The 17839-nt window shown below is 66.2% G+C and overlaps 2 protein-coding genes across 3 annotated transcripts; both read right to left on the minus strand.

The window, feature by feature from the left end:
- Nucleotides 1–951: 951 nt before the first annotated feature.
- On the minus strand, nucleotides 952–10453 carry DGAT1 (diacylglycerol O-acyltransferase 1). Of its 2 annotated transcripts, XM_079722277.1 has the most exons (17): nucleotides 10230–10453; nucleotides 5941–6028; nucleotides 3780–3820; nucleotides 3598–3683; nucleotides 3463–3515; nucleotides 3130–3235; nucleotides 2871–2984; nucleotides 2693–2767; nucleotides 2496–2599; nucleotides 2370–2408; nucleotides 2226–2267; nucleotides 2107–2151; nucleotides 1918–2030; nucleotides 1768–1833; nucleotides 1595–1682; nucleotides 1447–1509; nucleotides 952–1353 (listed from the first exon to the last, which is right to left on the minus strand). In XM_079722277.1, exons 1-17 carry the CDS (start codon nucleotides 10421–10423, stop codon nucleotides 1198–1200), a joined length of 1473 nt encoding a protein of 490 aa, XP_079578403.1. In that variant the 5' UTR covers nucleotides 10424–10453; the 3' UTR covers nucleotides 952–1197. The 2 variants fall into 2 exon arrangements, with proteins under 2 accessions (XP_079578403.1, XP_079578404.1); XM_079722278.1 differs by lacking the exon at nucleotides 2871–2984.
- A 6468-nt stretch (nucleotides 10454–16921) lies between these two features.
- Nucleotides 16922–17836, minus strand: SCRT1 (scratch family transcriptional repressor 1; the record flags this gene model as incomplete). The annotated part of the gene is made up of 1 exon (XM_079722178.1): nucleotides 16922–17836. A coding segment is annotated over one exon (915 nt), but the record flags the coding sequence as incomplete, so codon positions are not given.
- Between the last annotated feature and the right edge of the window lie 3 nt (nucleotides 17837–17839).

A 17839-nucleotide genomic window follows, 5' to 3' on the forward strand; every position in this document is an offset into this window, starting at 1 on the left:
GCTCACGCGCTGCTCCCCATTCTCCTGGCAGCCGCCCAGGAGGCAGGGGGCAGGGAGATGCGGCCTGTAATCCCTTGGACTCAAAGGGCACCCCCAGGTGGCCTTCCTCTCCCCAGAACACCACCATGACCCAGAGGCGGCGAGGACTTGGGGCTGAGCAGCTTCTGGCTGGGGCAGGGCCAGCAAGGCTGAGACCCGCAGCCAGTCGCCTCCTCAGACACCCACCTTGTTGGACTGTGGCTGTACGTCAGGGCACACCCGACCCAGCACAGCTTCGGGGCTCCACCAGAGGTGGGAACAGGAGCCCGGGGCTGCCCCCACCTCCCTGGCAAGCTCCGAGTGGCAAGCTCTGGGAGCCCGAGGGCCACACTCAGGATGTATCGAGTGGACCATCCAGCCCAGTCAGTGCCAAGAAAACAGGTCAGGGCTGGGAAGGGGCCGGGGAGGCCTCAAGCCAGCAGTATCAGGGAGGCCCTGGATGAGGGTGGGGTCAGGCCACCTGCCTCATCCCAGAGGCCCAGAGCCCACCCCAGGTGAGCACCCCAGCATGTGGCCGCCCCTCCCCAGGGGCCTGTGGACTTGGCTTGTGTCCTCTGCAGTCTTGCCTTGGAGACTATTAGCCCCTCGAGTCAGTCCTGATTCTCGGTCTCTGGCCCCACCCCAAGCTGGAGTCCACTTCTGGGCAGCCCTCAGGCACACGGGGCCTCGGAGTTCTGAGGCCCCACCTTGCAGGACAGGAAGTCTTGGGATGCAGGGAGGTCGCGTCCTGCGCCACGCACCCCCCACCCCCCACCCCTCCAGCCCAGCCACAGCCGGGCAGCTGCTCCAGGCCCTGGGATGCCGAAGGGACCCAGATCCCCCTCCCATGGTCCAGCCCAAGGGAGGTCGCCCCCGCGGGACTGGGACGGCCACCACCTCCCAGCAGCCCCGTGCTCTGGAGGCTGAGGGAGCTCACTGTGGACAGCACTTTATTGACACGTTCAGATGCCTGGGCAGGATCGGCACAGCTCCCAGAGTGCTGGCACCTCCCACGGGCCCAGTCTGCCATCCCTGAGGAGCAGGAGGGTGCCCCATAGGGGCACAGAGGCAGCATCGACCAGCCAGCCTCTCCCCAGCACACAGGTGGGGGGCCGGCTCCAGCCACGGGCAGTGAGGCAAGGCAGGCGGCCGCAGCAAGGAGGGCGGGCCCGCAGCGGCTCAGGCCCCGGCCGTCCGGGCCTCGTAGTTGAGCACATAGTAGTCGTGGACGTACATGAGCACCGCCACCGGCTGCCCGATGATGAGCGTCAGCCACACGGCCGCGTTGCCGTAGTTGCCACGGAAGAAGCGGCCCACTATCCAGGCCAGTGGGATCTGGGGACAGGGGGAGCCCAGTCAGCAGGCCTCAGGGACCACGGGGCTGGCTCCCGGGCGCGGGGAGGATGCCAGGCCACGTGGGGTACTCACCTGAGCCATCATTCCCGTGAAGGCCCAGAGGCGGAACATGCGCAGAGGGATGCTCACCAGATACTGGGTGGGGGGAGAGGGGCGTCAGCTTTTACCCCTCGGCCACCCCCGCCGGAGGTGGGGCAGCACACACCCACAGGGCACTGACCTCGTGGAAGAAGGCCGAGGCCAGGAACACCCCCGTCCTGGCGGCCCACTTGCTGCTGCCCCTCCGGAGCATGGGCTTGTAGAAGTGTCTGCAGAAGGGAGAGGCCGTGGGGCGGGCGCCCAGGCCATGTGCCGCCCGCCCGCCCGCCCGCCGGCTGCAGCGCCCACACCCACCTTAGGCACCACTTGTGTACGGGGATGTTCCAGTTCTGCCAAAAGTAGGTGACGGACTCAGAGTTCCTGGGGGTTGGGAGACGGCGGGTGACCGGGCTGCACCATGGCCCTCCCCGCCCAGCCCCCGGCCCCACACCCAAGGCCACCCACCACCAGTCCCGATAGAACTCCCGGTCTCCGAAGTGCATGAGCTCGGCCACGGCGTTCAGGCAGGAGTGGAACAGCCAGTAGAAGAAGATGAGCCAGATGAGGTGGTTGGGGACCTGCGGGAAGGCGTGTGCCAGGTTCCAGAACACCATCCCCCGCCGCCCACGTGCCCCCACCCACCAGGCTGCTCACCGCCAGCTTCAGGAGGCGCTCGATGATGCGGGAGTAGTCCATGTCCTGCAGAGACAGGGTGCAGCTGGCTCCCTCGGTCCCGCCCTCAGACCCCACCCCGCGAGGGCCTGCCTGCTTACCTTGAAGGGCTTCATGGAGTTCTGGATGGTGGGGACCATCCACTGCAAAGAGGGCAGGGGGTCAGCTCTCTGGCCGCCCGAGCTACCCTCCTCCAGCAACTCCCCCAACCCCGCGCAGCACAGCCCCCAGCCCAGTCCGCGTACCTGCTGAATCAGCCCCACCATGAGCTGCGTGAGGAACAGCTGGAGGAGAAAGCAGGGAACAGCGGGCTGAGTCCCCCAGTGCCCCGTGGCCCCGCAGCCCGCGAGGCCCCTAGCCTCCAGCCTCACCATCTCAAGGAGCCGCCGCAGCAGGAAACGCTTTCGGATGCGGGTGGAGCGGGGGAAGTTGAGCTCGTAACACAGGGTGGGGGCAAAGAGGAAGTAGTATAAATCTGCAACGGGAGGGTGGGGGGAGGGTGGGGTTGGCAGGCCGAGGCCCCGGCTCCCAGCAGCCTCCCTCTCCCAGGCCCTGGCAGGGTTCTCACCGCGGTAGGTCAGGTTGTCAGGGTAGCTCACGGTGCACTGGGCAGCTCCCCCGTTGGCCTTCTTACCCGCAGCAGCTACGAGCAAGTGGCAGGGCGGGGTGAGGCTGCGATGCTGCCCGGGCCCAGCCACGCAGCAGGTGGCAGCCCCGGGTGGCCCCAACCCCAGGTGGCCCCTCACCAGCCTTGGCCTTGGCCCTAGCCCTGCGTTCTCGGCACCACAGGTTGACGTCCCGATAGGAGAACAGCTTGAGGAACAGGATGGTGTACACCATCAGAGCCAGCACGGAGCCCACTGCGGGAGAGGCGAGCTCAGGCCACGCACCTCCCACCCTGCCCACAGGAGAGCCACGGCCACGGGGGCAGCCCCTGTGGCTCGCCTAGGTCTCTCCTACGGGCCCCAGAGACAGGTTGGGACGGGGGTGAGACGGGCGGCCCACCTGGAGTGATGGATGGAAGCAGGAAGGCCACGGCTGCCGGGAAGCAGAGAGCGGCGGCCAGGTTGACCGCGTGCAGCAGCAGCCCTGCGCGCTCCGTCAGGGCGCCCTGGGTGGGGGGAGCACAGCGCTCAGCTGGGGCCCCCACTCCCCGGCCAGAGGGTCTCCCTAGGGCGTGGCTGCCAGGCCCGAGGTGCAGCCCCTCCCGGGAAAGCCACACACAGCCCCAAACCCTGAATGAAACACAGTGGGACGCGCTGCTGGCCCGCCCTGAGTTTGGCTGGCGAGGCGCAGACCTCCGGGCGGGGCGGGGGGGGGCGTGAGGGCGCTGCTTACCACAGCCAGGCGCTTCTCCACCTGGAACGCAGCCACGGCAAAGACGTTGGCCACTGAGAACAGAAGCGCCACAGGGCGGGTTCAGGCCCGAGTCAGCCCTGTCCCCACCCGAGGCCTCCTGGGCACTCAGCTCACCAATAACCAGGCACAGAGCGGGCCAGCTGTAGGGGTCCTTCAGAAACAGAGACACCACCTGGATGGGATCCACCAGGATGCCGTACCTGCAGACGGGCAGGTGGGGGATGAGGGTCTGAGTGGGGGAAGGGCGGGGCCTGAGCTGGCAGTGGGTGGGGCAGGGAGGGCCAGGGCCCACTCACTTGATGAGGTTCTCTAAAAATAACCGTGCATTGCTCAAGACCTGCAAGAGAGAGAGAGGGACACGGCCCTGTCACCTCTGGCCCCGGAACACCCACCCCAGCTCCTCCCGGCACCCGTGGGTCCGAGCAGCAGCCTCCATCCTGCAGGCCCAGCCCTGTCTGACCTCACGCCAAGCTCCGAGACTCGCAACCCACCCCGCGGGCACCAGTGCAGGGACGGGAAGCCCCTCGGCACTGCCCCCGGCACGCCGATGACAAGGAGCCGACCCCGACACCAGGCACTTCCCAGACGCCTGTGTCTTCAGCAGCAGAAAGAGACCCCCGCCGCCCAGCAGCCCGCGTCCGTCCCACTGAGCTGGTGAGGGCCCCAAGGCCACAGCAACAGTCCCAAAGTCCAAGCCTGCCAGATGGAGCTGCCACCCACGCCCAGGGCACGGCCCTGCCAGTCAGGCCAGTCCTCGCAGAGCCTGTCTGTGTGACAGGCGCTGCACCGGGAGTGCCCACGCCCTGTGTGGGGTGGTGGGAAGAAGTGGGCCAGAGTCCTGAGGGGCTGGGGGAAGCTGGGCCTGGAGCGCCACACTGTAACTCACGCCCCTGCCCGCCTCGGCCACTCCTGCAGCACCAGCAGCCGAGGATGGAGCCCCCATCACAACAAGCTCTTGCCGTGGCCGGTGGCTGGGTGCCTGGCTTTCCTCTGCAGGGACAGGGACCTGCTCGCCCACCCCACGAGGCACAGGCCCCGTGCAGGTGACAGAAGGTTCTGCAGAAAAGTGATGCTTCTCCAGGGGACACTGGTGGGGTCCCTTACCTGGCAAGTTTCACGCGGAGGTGACAAGCTCAGAGATGCAGGAGCCACCTGCCACACCCTCTCCCAGTCAAACGCCTGACCAGCCAGCTTACCAGGACACATGCGGTCCTACAATGTCACCCAACCTGGTGGTGGCCTGTCCTGAGAGCTCAGAGCTGCAAACAGGCAGCGCTGGAGGCCCAGGCTGCAGAGGGAACGCAGCGCGGGATGAGCGTCTCCTACAGGAAGGGTGTGGCAGAGGTACCAGAAGCAGGGGGGAGGCTTTGGGGCGGCAGCAAAGGGCCAGGGGCTGCAGGAGGGCAGACAGTGCCGCCCAGGCAGCTGAGGGCCCGCCCCGCCCCGCACGACCCGCTCTTCACAAACCCAGCCTCGGCCGGCAGTGGCCTCCAGAGACCAGGGACACGTCATCTCCTGGGTCTGGGCTGGCCTACGGCCCGCTCTCCCCTTGCCCAGCCAGCTTCTCACCCACCGGGCCGCATGGTGCCCCACAGCTCCCCAGGGAGCCTCCTGGGGCCACAGGCAGGGAAGGTGCGGGAGCCCCTTGTACACGGGCAGCCGCGGGAGCCACACCCAAGACAGGCAGACACGTGGGGTGGAGGGTCAAGGGCGTCGCGCCACATCAGCCCTGAGTGGCGGGGGCAGGGCCCAGAGAGGCCCCTGTCCCCTGCCTCGCCCGAAGGCTGTACCCTGGAGCGCTGGACTCCAGCTGCCTGTGGGCCAGAGCTGCTGGCCCAGCCCCGCCACATGCCGGGGGAGCAGGGGCCCTGAAGCAGTGGCCTCGACCAGGCCGCAGAGCGAGGCAGCCGCGGGGCTCCTCGCTCTCACCCGCCTGAGACTGAGGGAGGGGGGCCCGGGGCTGCAGGGCTGAGCCAAGGAACCGTATTCTCACCCCTGCTCCCCCAAGTCCGGGCCTGCCCGGGGGCTCCACGCCCACGAGGGCCATTTGGAACAGAAGAGGCAGCTCCTCACGGCCCCCAGGACCACTCCCACGTGCTGCCAGGAGGCCCTGCGCCCACAGCGCCCCTTCCACAGCCCCAAGGCCCACCAGCCCATCTACTTCCTGCCCCCACGCCAAGCCAGAGAAGCCCCTCAGGAGACCCCAGCGCCCCTCGGATACAGCCCACGGCACAAAGGCTCCCACGCTAGCCCTGCAGGCGTCTCCTGGGATTCCACAGGGACAAGTGTGGAGTGTGTGCCCTCCGGGAGCCCAGTATACAGCCGCTGCAGGGACCGCCACCGCGATCCCTCTCCACTCGGCCCAGCCATAAAAGCTCTGGCCACCCGCCCCAGGGGGCAGAGCCCGTGCCCCACCTGGCCACAGGTACACCTGCTCCAAGACGCCACCCTACTTACCAGCATCACCACACACCAATTCAGGATGCCACGGTAGTTGTTGAAGCCACTGTCAGAGCTGAACAGAGAATCCTGCAGGCGGTGGCACCTGGAAAGCAGGAGTGGGCACCCGCAGAGCCCCAGGCAGTGAGAACCGCAGGCAAGGCCAAAAGCAGGCCCACGCCTCCCAGCCCTGGCAGACACCTGGGAACCTGGCCAGGCCCAGCCCCTCACTCTGGGCAGCTCACGCCCATCTGCCCACACATCCTACTCCCCATCTATCACCAGAGAGGGGCCAGGCCATGCCAAGCTCTCAGGAACACCCAGAGGCCTGCCGCTCCACGCTGCAGGTGGGCGGGGGCACGCCACAGACAGGAGCGGGCTACGCTGGGCCGGAGTGCCCCAGGCTGGGAGCCCACCTCCCCCCGCAGATGCCTCTGGCTGCCGCCACACTTGCTGGCTAAGGAGAGGTGATGGGCCCACAGGAAGAGGCCACCCCAGGGGTCCGGGGGCCCATCTGGCAACGCTGGACAGATGAGGGGGGGGCGAATCTGCCTTTGCAGTCGGCCCAGCCCACCACCCAGTGAGCCAAGGGCCCCAGTCCAACCGCCTCCTCCCTCCATTTGGCCCACACAGGTCCCAGCGGGCACCGGCACCCAGGCGCTGGGCGCCTGATGGCAGGGAGGTCTACAGTAGAAGCCAGCAGAGGCACTTTCAGTGCCCCCCGCCCATGAGCGCTCCCACCCAGTTCCGGGGTTGGGGGACACAGACGCAGACCCTCACATCCCTGCCTGATCCTCAGGGCGAGGCAGAGGTGGAGGGGCCACAGCGCGGCCGGGCAAGGCTCAGACCTGGTGCCGGTCCTTGGCTGCAGGCCCGCCTCCCCCAAGCGCCCTGCCACCAGGAGGCCGTCCACGGCATTGAGCAAGGCCTCCGGTTTTGTAAGAGGTGAAGCCAGGGCCTCCCCTTCCCTCCCGTAGACACAGCTCCACCTCAAGAGGCAGCTGGGGCACAGGAGAAGAGAGGGCCTCCGGGGGTGGCCCTGCCTCTGTGGCAGGCCTGGCTACGGCTGGGGTCGGCACTCAGAGGGCCGCACCCAGGAGATGGAGGGCCAGGGAGGACGCGACGCCACTCAGCATCTTCAGCCAGGGCAGTGCTGACGGTCTGACCTCTGCCTTCCCAGACCGAGGTCTGCCCACAGCTGGCCCACCCGCCTCTCCCAGTCACAGGCCTGGCCTCCTTGCACCTGCCCTCGAGCGCCATCCTGGACCACGCGCAGTGGGGCTGTGAGCTCCACCCCAGGCCCTCTTCTTCCTGAGTTTCTGCACGTGCCTTTCGGAGAGGCAAGCAGAGCTCCAAGGCCCAGCTCCCCAGAGAGGACAGTCTCTGGGCCTCTCCACTGGACGGGCTTGCCCAGAACCCTCCCCCAAATTCAGGCTAATTTGCTTTTACTGGAAGCGTCCCGAAGCCACCTCATGCCAAAACCTGCCAACCGCCATCTGCGTGTCCACGCCCAGCTCGACACGCCCAGGGGACTGTTTCACAACAGCGTGACCCCTGCCCGCTTTGGGCCACTGAGAAGACCACACTGACTTCATGTGCAGCAATCTCTAAGATGAAAATGGGGGTGGGGGAAGGGTGGCGTTTTCCAAACCTGACAACAAATAACATTACAAAAGCTCTTCCAGATCGCTGCTGTCCGGCTCCTAAGGCCTTCCCCAAGCCACCCACACCCGCCCCTCAGGTCCCTCCACTGGCCTTCTGACCATCCCCAACCCAGGCAGCTCTGTGCCCCAAGAGGTCGGAGAGCCCGACCCAGGGAAGGAAGCCCACTACCCACCAATCCCCCCAGAGGTCCAGCCTTGCCGATGCAGTCAGCTGCAGTGGACCAGAGGGCACCAGGCATGGTTGGCATGGACGCGGGGCCTGGCCGCCTTGCCCAGAGCTCTGTCACCCTCTCCCCTACTGCAGGCGCTGCCCACGCCTCTGTGCCCTCCAGCGGCCCGTCCACCTGCTCCCAAGTCCCACCCAGCCAGCAGGGCCATTCTAACTCATCACAGGTATCACCTCTTTCACCACCTCACACCAGCAGTGGGAGGCGGGCACACGGGGAAACTGAGGCTCTCACCGAGGTTCAGAGCCTGCCCAGAGGCACAGCCCCAAGTGTGGACCACACACACAGGACCACACGGTCCAGCTCCAGGGCCAGTTAGGACAAGGAGGGGGCAGGGTGCCAGCTCGCCTCCCAGCTGCCACCCCCTTGGCACTTCCTCCAGTTGGGTGGGCTCCCCGTGTCCTCAGTCCCTGCTAGAGAGGGAGAAACAGAGGACACCCCAGAGACAAACCCCTGGGAGAGCCCCACGACAAGAAGGCCCTGCCTGGAGGGCCCATGAACCAAGGACTGGAGGGCGCACAGGGGAGTGTGGTGCACCTGAAAGGAATGAGCTGATAGGCAGGGCTAAAGGGGCGGCCCTCCTTCCGGCCCCACCCAGAGCCTGACCCAGCCTGCCAGGCCAAGGTGAGCAGGAAGTGTTGGGAGGGGAGGGAGGAGGAAGGGGGAGGGACAAGCAGCGGGGAGAGGCGGCGGCAGAGGCCAGATGCCAGGAGGGCAGACACAGCAAGGCCTGGTTCTGCCCCAGGAGACGCGACCCCTGCGGCGTCTGGCATGAGGGACAAGCACACATAGGCTGTGTGTCCTGCAGACCAGAGGGGACTGCTGTGGCCCATCCCTGCCACCTCCTGCTCCTCTTCCCAAGGGTCCAGACCTTGAGGGTGGGCAGTCAGGGCTCCTGCTCACTCAGCCCAACTAGCAGGAGTACAGGGGAGGCTTCTGGCCACCTGGCCTGCGTAGAGCAGCAAAGTGACTGCCCACCCAGGGTGACAGCTTGGCCCAAAGCTGGCACCCCCCCATCTCATACAAAATGACCCCAAATCCCACCCCCTCCAGAGGGAGATGGAGCCAGCCACGCCCCCCCCCCCCGCCTCCTGGAGAGGATAATGTGGGGAGTTGGCAGAGGGGACCCTAGGACACTCCTATCCTCGGCACCCTCCCTCAGTCCCACCTCAGGCCCACAGGAAGCCAGCACCCCTCATAGGGCCGCCCTCCTCCCCATGGTGCCGTCATGGACTCTGCGCCAGACCTTTGCTCACACTGCTCAGTGCTGAGACTATCTTATCTCCCAGGTGAACCGTGTGCACCCCAAGGGCAAGGACAGTGCCTGCACCACAGCTGCCCTTACCCATCCCCTCCCCACAGTACCCAGTGAAGAAGGCCTCGGTTCTTCTTTAATGAGAGGGCAAATCCTTGCCAACCCACTGACAGGTTGCCCACTTCCTCCTTGATAATCTCTAGCTCTGGAGCTGCTTCCAAAGCCAGAGTCCCCGAGGGCCCCTTGGCCAGGATGAAGGCTACGGTGGGGGGAGGGGGCGTGGAGGACGGCAGAGGGATCGGCTGGAGCCAGCTGCAGGACTTAGCCAAGGCCCAGGTGGGCCCGGTCCTCTCCATCAGCCACGGCTTGCTCCCCACCCCCTTCCCATCAGTCCTTCGGCTAAGCAGGGAGACCACCTGTGGGTGTGCCCACTTCAAACCCCTCTCCTGTACCCCAGCCAAGGGTGAGAGTCCCAATACAGGACCCATCTCTGACCCTAGAGCAGGCATTTGTGCTGGTAATACAAGCAGGACCCCAGGCCAGTCAATCACTGGGTAAAGGATGAGGAACCTTTGTGAAGACCATTCTTGGGAGGGTCTGCAAGGAAAGAGAAACCCTCTCGCACTGCCCCCTGCCCCTTTCCTCAGGCAGTCCCAAGCTCCTGCTGGCCCACTCCCCAGCCAGCCCACCCTCCTCTGGGAGCCTTATCTACCCACAAGGCACCCCTCACAGCCCTGAGGGGCCCCCTTCATCACACACCGCCAGACGCCATCCATCTCCTTCCAGGAAGAGGATAGTATGGGTGGCTGGAACCAGCCCACCTCTGGGCTCACCCTGGGAAAGAGCCTCAGGACCCACCTAAAGATGTGCAGAGGGAGGGGCGTCTGGAAGCTGGGCCGCTGCCGGCTCCCCTCGGCGCCCCCGCCTGTGTGACCTTGTCAGGCGACCCTCCATCCCTAACCTCCCCCTAAGTTTCCCCGCGGAGGCCCAAGGGGCACACCTGTCCACGCCAAGTCCGGAAGCCAGGCTCTCGGACTCGGAGCCCAAGCGCCAGTCTCTCGGGCTCGGAATCCGAGCTGCAGCGGACACGCCTGGCGGAACAACGAGGGTCGCGCAGGCCCCGGGTCGGGGTCAAAGGTTAGGGGTCAGGCGCACCGCTACCTCAAATCCCACTGGTCGCTGCCCACGTCGACGTCTCCGTCCTTGTCCTTCTCCGGGGCAGGCGCGTCCCCCGCGGCGCCCACGTCCCGTACCTCCTCTTCCGCCGCCGCCGCGGGCCCGCTGCCGCCCTGGCTCGAGGGCCGCGACCCCGTCCTCCGGCGCCGGGAGCCGCTCGCGCCGCTGCGATCGCCCATGGCCTCAGCCCGCACCCAGCCGCGGCGGAGTCGTGGTCCACCGCGCTCGCAGCGCCCAAGGCCCGAGGCCCCGCCTCCGGACCCACGGCCAGAGGCCGCCACCGCCCCCTGTCGGCCGCCGTAGCCCGCGCCGCCAATCAGCGCGCACCCGCCGGGTCCTCCCTGAGCCCGCGGCAGCGTCGCTCCCGGAGGTGCTAACTGGCCCGTGGCCGCGGCGCGCGTCCATTAGTGGCGCGCGGGGCATGCTGGGAGTTGTAGTCTCATGGCGCGAGCCAGCGCGCGGAGGCTGGCGCGCAGCCAGGGGCGGACGCTGCTCCCCGAGGGCCTCGGCGGAAAACGCGCGGCTTCCTGGCAGCTGGAAGCCCCTCTTGACTGCTGCCTGACCCTTGTCCCTCTCTTTAAACACAGGGTTTCGTCATGCCTCAGCCCAGGCGCGGGGTGTGGGGATGTAGGTTATTTATGAAATGCCTCGTGCGTTACTGTCAGAGAGACACCCTGACAGGGCGTTGATGCTCCGCGAGCCCTCTAGTTACTACCGTAGGCCCCCGCTTTTCCTCCGCTTAGGTTGTTCAGACAAGCTCCAGGCCAAAGGATGGAGCGAGAGAAAGGCCCCGGGCCCCGCGTCCCGGGTACCTCCGCCTGGCCCACCTACTCCCAGGGCAGCACCTCTCCGCCGCAGGCCCAGGACGGGGAAGGGCAAGGGTGCTGCCCTCGGCCCCACAATGGGCACGCCCGGCCCGCCTCTCCACCCGGCCCCCTTCTGCCCTCGTCCGCAGACTTGCAGAGCTTCCCGCGTTTCGCACCCGGGCCAGTTTTGCCAGGGCGTGGGGATCCTGGAGTGCCAACTTGCGGGGGCCCAGAGGCTTCTGTGTCATTGCACAGTCTGCAGTCGTCCAGTCGTTAAATGAAGCAACTAATACACCATAACAACTGCAAGGTGAGAACCGTGGGCGGGCAAGTCCGGTCCCACTTGGCTTGACCTGCATTTTGCAAAGAGCATGGAGTGTGAGCATCCTGGAATTTCCGCATGCGAGGGTTCACTGGGGGCTCAGGCCTGGTTTACCCAAAAAAGCACCCCTAGCCGCAGAACCCACTCCACTCACTCCCCTGAGGTAAGCAAGACTGAGAAGATCACCTCTCTGAAAGCAAATAAACCCAGAGGCTCAGCCTGAGGTCAGCCCTCCTTCCCGCCGGGCTTGCCCTGGATCCATCACCTCCATGGACAGGCACCTGGGCCCCCTGGTGACACGTTCTTCTGCCACCGGACCATTTGCGGCTTATACCAGCCTGGCGTCCCTTCCTGGCAGGCTGAGGCTACCTTGCAGGTGTTTTCGAGTAGCCTGCTAACGGGGCCGCCCTCATTGGGCGCCAGAACCCCTCCCGCGTGCCCACATGGCCCAGCCTCGGTGGGTCAGGACCAGTCCCGTCTCCTATCCAGTGTCCAAGAACGTTCCTCTGTTCCTAGGCAGACCTGAGCCAGGGGGAGCTAGGCCTTTCTGAGTACTGATCCCAAGGGAGGTCGGACGCAGGAGAGGGTCCTCTCGGGAGCCCGCAGCATAGGGGTGAGCCCTGGGAGCTCTGCCCCTCCCTCCCCATGCCCTCTCCCAGGCAGCTCGTGGTAAGCTCCCCACCCACGCCCACGTGTCTCCGCGCACCTTCTGGCCATGCCATCCTCCAATACAGAGCCAAGACTAGAGGGCCGGCCCGGACTGGCACGCTGATTGGTAGAGGAGAAGATCGACGGCTCAGGCTGCCAGTAGGCCCAGAGAGGCTGAGCACAGTAGCCAACGAGGAGTGAAGGGCCGTGTTAGGAGCGGCTGCCTGTGTCCGCGTCCAGGCTCCAAGTCGTCGGCAGACAAGAAGTAGTAGGAGTGAGGGGACCAGGGTGGACTGGGGGCCGCCAGAAAGGACCGATCTGACCGGGGGCTGTGGGGGAACCAAGGGTTCCACCAGCGAAGGTGAGGGCAAGATCAAGGCTTCGAGCCAATGGGAAGGCATGGGCTGTGAAGGCACCAATAAGGAAGAGCCCCCGTACCAGCGGGGTGCAGGGCCTGTCTGAGGGAGGCGGAGGCCTGTGGTTGATAGTGGGCGGGACCTCTAGGAGGGGGTGGGGCCTACACCAACCACGCCCACAGCCCCAGCACCTCAGGATCCTGGGTGAGGTGCGGCCCAGACCCACAGGGGAGAGGGAAAAGGTCAAGGTAGGTGAGGTCGTTTGGGGACAAATGTGTGCATGAGCAATTGTCGAAGAAAGCTCAGTGGCGAGTCTCCCTGCTGGTGGAAGCTACACCTGGCCCGGGGTGAGGAACCTGCAAGTCTGGCCGAATAAAGGGCTGGAAGGCTTTTGGTTTTAGAAAGGGCCTTGGGCTGACACTAGGTTGGAGGCACCGCGGGCAGGCCAAGGAAGCCTGTGAAGGAAGACCCTGGACATGGTGACCAGCAGCCTGTGCTGCCTATTCTCTGGAATGCAAAGTTCTGTCCATGGACACCTGTGGAGACAAGGGTGGGCTCGTCCCGGGCACCGGGGAGGCAGCCTGCATCCTTCCACCCCCACTGCCCCTTAGAGTCTTGGAGAAGCAGAAACAGTCAGTCCAGACCCCAAAGCTGAGGAGCCCTGGGGAGGAGTGCACCTCTAAGAGCCTTCCTCCCTGCCACTGGTGCCCACCCAGGTGTGAATCTGAGTTTAGGATGGGTGGGGTATTGGGCAGGGCTTAAGTCAAAGGCAGCCCTTGGACAAGTTGTTTCTCTCCCTGAGGCTCAGAATCTTCATATGCAAATTAGGCAATGATTCCTACCTATCTTCTACCAACACTGGGGGCTTTCCTGAGGTTAAGGCTGATAGTGCTCCCCAGAAGGGGGCGCCCACCTCCAGGTGAGCCCCACCCTGAGCAGCAGGCCCACAGGCTATGGTCTGTTGCAGGTCAGTCTCCCCTGCTGTCCATACCAGTGGAGTCTGGGTGGGCCTGTCCCCTGCCAGCTGCTCTGGCCCTGGGCTGACCTGGTTTGACCACATGTCTCCAAAGATGTGGGACCTCTCAGCTCATGGCTACCCACCTGGGTGCCGAGGGCATTTGCTGGGGTAGGGGTCCATGTCCCTGGGCTCTCTGAGCCCAGCACAGCCCTGCCCCTCATCTCCTCAACATGACATCCTGTCTAGAGCCCGAGGGCTGTGGGAACTCCTATGACCCCTGGGCACCTCCTCCCCGGAGCCAGCCTGGCCCAGCTACCTCTGGAGGGCTCCTCAGTGGGGAACATATCCCGAGTCTGGGAGTCAGGATGTGGACAGCAGGCTGCAGGAAGGGGTCAGACCCCACACCCTCTGCTGTCCCCATTTTCTCCAATGGCATCGAGGAAGGCTCGCTGGTGGCTGTCAGGCCTGTAGGGACAGCAGGAGCCCCTACAGGAAGGGCGGGGTTACCCCAGGCCACGGGATTACAGGCCCTGCTGTACCTACTCTGGCCATTCTAGATCAGTCCTGGGCTCGATCTGACTGTAGCCTCCCCCAGTTCCTGGCACAGAGCGGATTCGCCTGCCACAGGAGAAACGCTAACTGCGTTGCCTTCAGGGGTGTGCTTTTGCCTTGGGTCTGACAAGCCGGCCCTCCAGGGTGGAAGACTGCCTTCTCGCAAAAGAAGACATGGGCGCACCCCAGCAAAAGGCAGCGAGCGGCGCGACTCCAAGGCTGCGTGGGTAGGATGCCACTCGCAGCACTGGGCCTGCGCCTTCCCGACCTCTGAAGAGCGGCAGGACCCGGAAGACGCCCCCTAGGTGACCCCAGTGCCCCCTGCTGCGCGGGCCCAGCCCTGTATACATCAGCCCGACACTCCAAGTTCTATCAAGAGTGGCATTTATTCTCCTCGTGGAGGTGCGGTGCTCCGGGGAGCTGGTGCTATTGTGCTTAGGAAGGAGGTCTGTCCGTCCGTCCGTCTGTCCGGCCGGCCCGGCCCCAAACGGGGGCGGAAGAGGGGCGCGGCCCGAGTAAAAATCCCGGCCTGTTCCGGGTGGGAGTATGTACAAGGCGGCGGGGCGCAGGCGGGGGTGGGGGCGGGGCGGGCCGGCGGCCGCAGCCCCCACCCGAGGGCCCCCGCATCTCGGGCCCTACTCGTAGAATCAGTACAAAATAGGTGCTACCTAAACGTTCCTTCTACCTGAATTCGCTAAGTCGGTTATTGTGCTGCTTAGTTATGGGGGCGGGAGGGGGCCCATGGCTTTCCACGGCGGCGGGGTGTGGGGAGAAGCGGGAGACCCTGGCCGGCCCACAGCCCTCCGGCCTTCTCCTTAGGTAGGTAGATAGGCATGTGGGGTAGGGTGGGGTACCTGTGTGTGCGTGTGCATGCGGGTGTGCCCAGCGCAAGCGGGGCAGGCCCCAGCTTGGGAGCTGTGTGAACAGCAAGCTGGGATGTAGGGGTCTTGAACGTGGGCTCTGCTGTGCTGGCCTCTCAGGTCCGGGTCCACCCCTGCAGGAGCAGCTGAATAGCAGCCGGGCTTGGTACCCACGGGGATGGGGCTAGCCAGGTCAAATGCTCCAGCGTGCACCTTTTCTTCTGGCCTGGAGCCCTGGACTGACGTGACAGAGCCCTCATTGCCAGGGGATGGAAGGAATGGGATTCGGTATGGGTGGCCCCGGTGGCGCTGGGCCTTGGGGCCCTCGGTCTGTGCCACCTGAGCTGAGAACCCAGGCCCAAGTCAAAGGCAGAGCCCCACTGCCCCCAGCACTGGCTCGGCGCTGGGGCGGGGAGGAGTGAGGGGCCTGCGGTTAGTTCGAGGGACCGCGGCTCTCTCTCTGCACCTGCGGCCATCCCTGGCCCACCCAAGCCTTTTGGGCCCGTCACAAACATGCACCCCCCCTCCCGCAGGTCGCCGCGTCCCTAGCGGACTCAGAAGGGGCCCTGGAACATAGTTGGTGCCTAATGAAGGATTGGTGGGTGATGGACGACTGAAGGAGGGGTCTTGGGGGGCAACCACCCCGCCCCGCCCCTGAAACCATTACACCCGCCGGCCTCTGCCGTGGGGGGGAGGGGGAGGGGGAGGAGGAGGGAGGAGGAGGGGGAAGAAAGTCTGCGCGTCCGGCCCCGCGCAGTGTCCCTGATCTAGGGGCCTATGGGGTGGGTAGGGCAGGGGGATACCTGATTCTCACTCAGTAACTCTAGAGGCGGCGGCAGCTTCGCATGCAGTGCGCATTATTGCTCTATAGTCGGCTTCGGACTAACTAAGAGGGACAGGGAGCGGGCAGCCCCGGGAAGGGACGGGAGGTGGGTTGGGGCTGCATGCAGTGACGTCACAAAGGCGGCGGCCAATGGGGCGGGCCCTTGGGGCGGTGTCGCCGCCGAGGCTTTGGCATAGACGGGCGTAAGTTGGCAACAGAGTGAGGGCGGGGCCTGGGGTTCCAGGGAGGGCACCGGCCTCTGAGAGGCGGGGCCTGAGGCTCCCAAGAGGCGGAGCCCGGGTGGGGCGGGGTTCAGGGGCGGGGAAAATGATCCAGGACATCCCAAACCCCTGGCGTCGGCGGGAAGGATAGGGGCCGCAGCGCCCCTTCCCTGACCCGAGTGCAATCCGTTCATAAATATAACGTACAAATACAGAAAGAAACCCGACGCATCCGCAACACCCCCCCCCAGGGGGCTTTACCCGCAAAGCGAATACAGAGAGGTGTGTAGAGGGCTGCGCCCAGGCCTGCCTGCCGGGCCCCAGAAATCCGTCCTCCAACACCGAATGCCCGGGTACGAGGGAGGGGGCCCCGGGGCAGGGCGGGAGCGGGTTCTGAGGAGGTCGGATAAGTCCATGCGATTTGATATGCGTCATTATTATTCGTTATGGAGGACAGAGCCCGGGAAGCTGGGCTGGAAGAATTCGGATTTGGCAGGGGATGCGAGGCGAGGGTAGGAGAGCGGCTCGGACTGAGGCCCCAGAAGGAACCCAAGGGAGAGAGGTGCCGCCATCCGCCCCCCTCCCCGATCCCCAACGCGTCTAACACTCCTGGGGTTCAACGAACACCGAGGAGTAGGGACGCCTCTGCAGCCCCCCATCCTGCTCCTCCCCCGCCTGCTTCTGGGGAGGGACCGGCTCCCTGGACGTCTAGGCCGCAGGCCTGGCCCTGGAAGGCTTGGGAAGGGGTGGGGAAGACCTGAGTCTCTGCGACACGATCCAGGGGCGCAGAAGAGGGAGGAAGGGGGCGCTCCCTACCTCACCCCACCCCGGTCTTCAGAGACCTAACTCGGAGATGAGGTTCGGTTCTGGGTCTCCTCGACCCTATTGCTGGGAAAAAGCCTGGGGCACCCTGGAGGGGAAGGGAGGGGGCTCGGGGTGGGTCTCCCCTCGGGACCCTATTGCTTGAAGGGGCCGGCAAGGCCCCTGGCGGGCGGGGCGGGGCCGGGCCCCCTCCCCCTATTGCTGTGAGGAGGGGCCCGCCCTCCGGCCCCTCCGCCTGTTCGCCGGCGGAGACCTCCCTGGGGGCCCGTATTGCTGAGAGCCGACCCGGCTGGCGGAGGCACCGCCGCCCTAGGCCTGCACAGGGCTGAGCTGCGGCGACGCGGCGGGCGCTGGGGCCGGGGGGCCGCCGGCCGCGGCGCCCTTGAAGCAGGCCGACTCGTAGTGCTTGTTGAGATAGGACTTGAGCGCGAAGCTCTTCTTGCAGCGCTTGCACTGGAAGTGCTTGAAGGCCGAGTGCGTCTGCATGTGCGCGCGCAGGTTGGAGCGGTCGGCGAAGGCCTTGCCGCAGTGCGCGCAGCCGAAGGGTTTCTCGCCGGTGTGGGAGCGCATGTGGCCCTGCAGCAGCCAGGGCCTGGAGAAGGCCTTGCCGCACACGCCGCACTTGTGGCGCAGGTCGTGCGTGAGCAGGTGCATGGCCATGGCCGGCATGGACACGTACACCTTGCCGCACGTCGGGCAGCGCCGCGCCAGCTGACTGTCCAGGCTGCGGTGCGTCTGCTTGTGGCGGCTCAGGTTCGACGACGTAGCGTACGTTTTGCCGCACTCGCCGCAAGCGTGCCGGCCTCCCGCGCTGCCGGCCCCAGGCCCCGCGCGCGCCTCGGTGCTCGCCCCCGCGCGCGCGCCGCCCCGACCCCCGGCCCCCGATCCCGCACCGCGCGCGCCTGCCCCGACCCCGCCTCCGCCGTCGCCGTCGGGGGCCGCCGCCGAGGCCGTGGAGGGGGCGGCGGCGGCATTGGCGTTGGCGGCCTTGCGGCGGGAGCGCCCGTCGGTGATGAAGAAGGCGTCAGCAGCGTAGCCCTCGCTGACCGCCGCATCGCCGTTGATGTAGCCACCCGCGGCTGTGGCCAGCTCCGGGCGCGGGGTGGGCGGCGGCGCCGAGCCCGCAGCCGCCGGGCCCAGCTCTCCCCGCACGGCCGCAGCGTACATGGGCTCCGGGGACGGCCCTTTGAGCAGGGCCGCCTCGGCGTCGCCATCGTAGACAGAGGC

This window comes from Hyperoodon ampullatus, assembly GCF_949752795.1.
Source record: "Hyperoodon ampullatus genome assembly, chromosome: 17".
Classification (NCBI taxonomy): Eukaryota; Metazoa; Chordata; class Mammalia; order Artiodactyla; family Ziphiidae; genus Hyperoodon; species Hyperoodon ampullatus.

Excerpts from the sequence above, each read along its gene's own strand:
- DGAT1 (XM_079722277.1), bottom strand. The coding sequence starts at position 10,423 with ATGGGCGATCGCAGCGGCGCGAGCGGCTCCCGGCGCCGGAGGACGGGG. Across the intron at positions 2,768-2,870 it reads TAGGGCCAAGGCCAAGGCTG|CTGCTGCGGGTAAGAAGGCC; the intron begins GTGAGGGGCCAC and ends ACTTGCTCGTAG. Across the intron at positions 2,600-2,692 it reads TGACAACCTGACCTACCGCG|ATTTATACTACTTCCTCTTT; the intron begins GTGAGAACCCTG and ends CTCCCGTTGCAG.